Source organism: Eleutherodactylus coqui, chromosome 9 (genome assembly GCF_035609145.1).
Source record: "Eleutherodactylus coqui strain aEleCoq1 chromosome 9, aEleCoq1.hap1, whole genome shotgun sequence".
Taxonomy (NCBI): domain Eukaryota; kingdom Metazoa; phylum Chordata; class Amphibia; order Anura; family Eleutherodactylidae; genus Eleutherodactylus; species Eleutherodactylus coqui.
The window spans coordinates 102,329,333-102,335,859 of NC_089845.1; the positions used below are offsets into that span (position 1 = coordinate 102,329,333).

General features: G+C 43.5%; 1 protein-coding gene across 1 annotated transcript; it reads left to right on the plus strand.

Annotated features, from left to right (window-relative positions):
• The first annotated feature begins 818 nt into the window (after positions 1-818).
• On the plus strand, positions 819-6,100 carry LOC136578293 (fucolectin-6-like). The gene is made up of 4 exons (XM_066578247.1): positions 819-982; positions 3,911-3,996; positions 5,261-5,543; positions 5,803-6,100. The coding sequence occupies exons 2-4, from the start codon at positions 3,912-3,914 to the stop codon at positions 5,942-5,944; spliced, it is 510 nt and encodes a 169-aa protein (XP_066434344.1). The 5' UTR covers positions 819-982; position 3,911; the 3' UTR covers positions 5,945-6,100.
• The last annotated feature ends 427 nt before the right edge of the window (positions 6,101-6,527 follow it).

Genomic DNA, 6,527 nt, shown 5'->3' on the forward strand with positions numbered 1-6,527 from the left:
CTTCGAATGAGTCAAGTACGTGGTGACAGGGTTTATTCCTGACTAGCAATTCAGGGGTGGACAGAGCACTAAGAGTTGTGGGGCACTATTACTATTGGGGCCGTTAAGGGGGGAGACTGTTACTATTGGAGTCATTAGGGGGCACTATTATTTTTGGGGCCACTGAGAGATAATACATGACTGCTTCAGTAAATGCCGTGTATTATCCATGCGGAGGGCCTTGCACTGATAAATTTGCCCCATGTGGACATACACTAAGGCTGCCTTCACATTGGCACTAAAATAGCGTGTGATTTGGGTGTTTTGAGACCCACAAATATGAACCCCATTCTTTTGAATGGGGTCATACACATGAGCGATGTGTTCCTACATGGCATCGCAATGCATTCTGTATCTGGCTGTGTAATCTCACATTGCAGCCCCATTGAAAGTAGGAGAAACTCTGCGATCCTGCGCTACGACTATGATAGCCACGGCGGAGGTCCCCTTCATCCCCAAAGTGATTTGAGGCTGCTTTGCCATAAAAACGCCTCGCATCCACAGGGCTTTCACATGGTGGTGAGTGCGATATGGGGGTGGGATTCATCGCCCATGCCCATGTGAAGTTACCCTAAAAATATAATGAGAATCCCCAAGGCGATTATTAAGGGTTAATAATATCCCAATAAGATGACCTATGCAGCAGATGGACGAGTTTGGTTGGTTTGATAAGTTGTGAAGAAATCTTGCTTCAGGGTGAGAATTCATTGGACAGACATTGTGCTCCTGGGGTCAGAGGGGAGGTGGGGCTGGAGCCGAATGGGGTATAAATACTCAGGACTGAGGCTGCTCAAGTCACAGAGGACGCAGGACCTTCTCATCTGAGTACAGCCTGTATATAAGAACACTCTGCAGGAATTAGTCGCTGACTACACGGGGAGCTCCATCGTACTGTGTGAATATTACAGGTTTCCTGCACTCTGTCTCTACATTTGTTGTATAGGTAAGTGCAATCTATTTTCTTCTGTTATCAACCAGTCCAGATCATACATCAGGAGATTGCAATCTGCTCCCTGTTAAGAGACATTAAGTAAAGCTTCTTTTAAGATGTTTCACACAATGGGGCCCATTGATAAGGCCAGCTCAACACAAATGAGTCGGATTCCGGCTCTGCACCCGGCTGGAGACCCTGCGTACCTTCGCTTTATGTATTGCGGATAACCATGGACACCCGCTGTCGGTCATGCGCAGCACAGATATTTTTTAAAATATTTGTTTTACCCGTGCCGTACCCGCAGCCTATCCGCAATGTCAATTGCAGATGGGCTGCGGGTCGGATATCTTCCATTGACTTCAATAGAAGCCGTCCATGCGGTTTTCGCACTAAAATAGTGCATTCTGCGATTTTAAATCCACTCGCTCATAGAACTCACAATTGCAATCCGCTCATTTGAGTAGACATGTGAATGTCCCATTTTTTCAATAGACGCGGAATACCACGTATTGTCCGCACGGGTGCCGATCGCGAATTTCGCAATTGAAATCAGGTCGTGTGAAGCCGGTATTTTGATGTAGTGGAAATTTTTTTTTGTCTTCCTACTTGTCTTCCTACTTCTTAGTAAGTGATCAAACTGGTGTAGATCACCCCTTCTGCAAATGGGCGGCCCGAGATGCACCTAATATTTTAAAAGGTGTGCACCTCTTAAAATTTTGGGCGCATCTTTTGACTATGGGGCAGCATATTAAGAATGGTGTAATAAAAATTACTTATTAGTCTTAATAGATCACGCCGTGTCTTAAGGAAGCCCAAGGCGCTCTCAGGCGAGTGTATTATTGCTCTGTATTGAGTCCGACTGTAATAAAGGGCTAGCATAAAGCTATAGGGCTAATCACATGGCCATATTTTTTTAAAAAAACAACATGCTCTACTTTTTTTCATATTTGCCTCTGTGTTTGTACTACAGATCAGTATTTGCCCAATAGAAAATAGTAAAAATATGGAGGTGAATACGGCTTAAAAAGTGATGACATACAGATGCAATGTTTATTAAAACACGTCCATAATATGGATCTGTATTATAGACGAGTTTTTATACATTCATATGAAACCAGCCTATAGCCGGCTTCACACTGATGTATTCACGCAAAATTTGCACGCACAATACGCAGGGAATAGAACCCATTGATTTTAATGGGTTGGTTCACATGCGCGTATTTAGTGTGCGCATTTCGGTCGCACAGAAAAAAGCTAGAACATGCTCATATTTGTGTACCAAAAGGTCCCCTTAGAAGTATATGAGAAATGTACATAAAAAAAGTGAAAAATGCATGAATCTTAAACATACATTTGCGTTTTTAAAATCGCATGCGTGTTATTTGTTTTGATCAATTTTAAAAAGAAAGAAAATTTAAAAAGATGGAACAATACCCCTACAGCGCCACCCATTGGATGGCAGCATTCCTGCAAATCCATGTCCGATCTTTTATACAGGTCTTTATAACAATAATTGAGAATTGTCTTCCTTATTTGTATATATTTGCCCGAGGAGCTTGCATGGCCTTATAAGTCTCCCCACTCACCTTCTAGATGTTCTCCTAAAGGGGAAACGATACCCCTCCCGACCCTCATCATAGGCCTCCCACCAGCCAAGCCACGATCCTACTTCACCCTGATGAGGGCCAAAACCCCAAATCAGCTAACAGTGTATGGATTCTGGCTTGGTTTTCAATTCCCAATCATTGCTCTACAGACCTGTATAAGGTCGCATGCACACGGGCGGATTTGCATTGCGGAATCCGGATCAGGTATCTGCCTCCGGATTCCGCAGCAAATACCGCCCATAGCGACTTTTCCTGCACGCGATCAGAAATCAAATGCAATTTTCCGCTTGCGAGGAAAAAAAATCGCAGCATGCTCTATTTTTAGGCGGATTTCATTGACCATGCAGAATCCGACTCATTCGCGTGCAGGCAGCCTAAAGGGTCGGACATTCATTTAAAGGAATGCTTATATCAAATAGGTGGCACTGTAGAGGTATTGTTCCATCTTCCTTATTTGGATATATTTTCCAGAGGAGCATGCATGGCCTTATAAGTCTCCTTCCCTAACCTTCCCTTTAATAAGAAAAATATATATATGTTTATTACTGTAAACTTTTTTTTCTAATAAAGTTTTGCAGTTGTACCCTTTTTTCCCCGCCTGATCAAAAAACATATATTTTAAGGTTATGGTGGCACACAGCCATGTATTTGAACATCTTTTTCATTGACTACACTGTTAAAAAAAAGTATACACTTTTTCGTACAGAAAAACATTGGCTACGTATAAGAATCCCACCCAAAAAAAATGCACAGAAACATATTTCTGGCTAAACGTTTGCATAGTTTGACTATATTTAAACCATTATAGCCTGTGGATCTGTGAAATGCTACGTTTTCATCCCTATTGTCTTTTTATAACAAAAGTGTGCGTTTCGTGGATGACCATATGTCAGTGTGGCCGGACCCTTATCTAGTATTTAGCTTGAGATACATTGTACTGTAATCACATCCAAAGCTGCATTCACACTTCCCTTGCCTCATTAGTATGCAGGCTATTGGACCTGAAAACTCATTGCTGCATATTAGGGGTCCCTTCACATGAGCGTATGCTCAAAAACCTTTACCTAATTGCAATGTATTTGCGCCATGAACGAGTCACTTTTGCGTGCGCATTGGCACATATTACTGTACTTCTTGCGCTCGTTAGGTCAATTCACATATGTGCGGGACACACTCCTGCCATAATTTAAAAGACTATCTAGCCTAAAACGGTCCAGATGTACTCTTTTTTTTCATGGATCTGCTCATTTCTCCGCCTGGTACGGCGATTTATGACAGTAACACCCTCCTCCACGGTACCAAACCTTTTTTTCGTTTCTCCTTCCTCTAGGATGTATCTTCTGACGTCTCTGCTTCTGCTCGGATCTCTGGCTCTGACTCAGGCTCAGAGTTCTAGATGTAGTCCTCGTCCTGGAGGTGAGATTATCTCTACATATACAGACCCACAGCGCTATCCCAATTGATGTTAGCATGGTGCAGAATCCTCAGCTCACCCCGTCACAACCTCAACAAGTAACCAAAGATTTTAAAATTGGAATGCGCACACTTTGTTTGTGAATGCTATTATTACATATGTGACAGATGTACCCGGTATATCCAATCTACGTTTCAGGCCATATAGCCCTTTATCAAGCCAGGAGTGAAAACACCCAAGTCCGGTGTAGAATAGAAGTATAAGTCCTGGAGGGGCTGGTGGTTGAGTCTACCGGATGATGCCAGTGGATTGTAGGTCCAGCCACGACCTAAGGTCCATTTTCACTATCCACCAGCATCACCAGGTAGACTCAACCACCAGCCCCTCCAGGACTTATACTTCTATTCTACGCCGGACTTTGGTGTTTTCACTCCTGGCTTGATAAAGAGCTATATTGCCCGAAACGTTGCTTGGATATACCAGGAACATCTGTGACATCTGTAATTAAAGCATTCACAAACTTTTGAGAATTCAAGAAGTGTGTGCAATACTATCTACACATAGGATTGCAATGTATCAGTGCCACACATGGATACCCAGGGTCAGTAGGGGCAAAGCGTTTAGATGCTGTGGAGCCTCTTTTACTCCTCCCTCCTGCACCTAACTTAACTTACATTGCACACCATGGTGTTAGCGGTGGTGTCATTTATTAGTTATATACTGATAACAGATCCACCGAACTAACAAATGCCAAATAACCTGGAACTCTAGAATTCTGGTAAGTGCCGGACTATGAATATGGGGACTATTGAGAATCAAAATTCAGCAGCACACAATCACTCCACATGCTCCGTACTCTCAGTACTTCCCTTTTGTAGGATCACGTTGTCTTTTTGTGCTTTTTCACTATAGATTTTATATTCGGACGTATCACAATGAGAAGAACGTTCAGAATCCTCATTCACACGTAGCCAAATTAAATACACCCATTATTGGGGTCTGCAGTGGTAGAAACTGGATACTTTTCTTGCGATAGAACTTAGACTAGAGCAGGCGCCAGGCAGTGTCATTTCTTCTTGCACTTGTCTATGGAACTATATGTTCTATTAAAATGCATTTTTCTCTTTACCTCCATTTTTCAGTCCATGTTCCTCCTTCTTCTGACCCCTATTGGGATTTATGAGGGGGAACAGACCTCAGGGCAACAGTGGACATCGGCACTTGCATCTCAGCTCCATATAACTGAAACTCTTCTTATTTCCTCAGATTATGATCTAGCGCTGAATGGTGTAGCCTCTCAGATAAGTAACCTGCAGCTTCCCACAATGGGATACGCACGAAATGCCATAGATGGTATCAAAGACACAACTTACCGTGATGGATCCTGTACTCACACCACTCAGATACTGAACCCCTGGTGGCAGGTCGACCTTCAAGAGTCCTACAGGATCTCAAAGATCATCATAACAAACAGGCAGGACTGCTGTGCGGAGCGACTGCTGGGAGCCGAGGTCCGGATCGGGAACCACCCCAACAACCGAAACCCAGTGTAAGTTGGTCCCATATGGCAACAAATACTAATTTTCCACTTTAGTTATCAGCACAGTTTCCATCTGTTGTTTCTCCACAACGTCCCATGTTGCGGTCTTCCACTATGTGCTTTCACTGCTATTATTTCACAACTCTTTACATTCATGTTATCATTGCTGTCTAATTGTTTCTGATTTTGATTAAATTTGGTGTACACATGAAGAACATGAAGGGATGAGCAGCTGATAACTACAATGTCTTGCTGGTTTCTCCTCCAGGTGCGGCACAGTCACCCGTCTTGATTCTGCCACCTTGGCATTCTGCTGTAATGGGATGGTAGGTCGCTACGTCAGCGTGGTGATCCCAGGACAAGTGCAGTACCTGACGCTGTGCGAGGTCGAGGTTTATGGGCGTCGTTAGCGACCATCAAGTCTCTTCTTCCAGCCGCAGTCGATTCCTCCAGAGTCTTCCATTATTCAAACACTAGTTTGAGGCTGGAAGGATCAGTTCCCTGCTAATACTTCTGCATAATGTGAAGCACATAAATAAACTCAAAAATAAACTTTTTCTCTATAATTCCTCTCCTAAGTCTTAATGTTTTGAATCAACAACTGCACAGAAAAGTGAAACACACAGAATCACTACCATATAAGGGCATAACATACTCAAATCTTCCTTCTGGTCCCTACTATTATTTTGTCTTCCAAATCACCAAACTCAGGAACACTAAGTGTTAAGGTTGTGCATCTGGGACCTGTGATTCTACAGGCTTCCTTGTGCACACCTTCACAGGTAGGGGTTAATTGAGCTGGCTGGGTGTGGTATTCTCCACCAGCCAATCCGCCTTGTCTACTGCAGATAAATAGCAGCAAACTCCTGTGAGAGATTGCTGAGCCCACTCAGAGCTGGTGGTGCATGCTTGTCTGTGGTGTCCCTCTCTCTTCCTCTGAAGATGGTCTGGGCACCTGCTGTCCCCCCCCCCTCCTTGTGTTCTGGGGTGCGT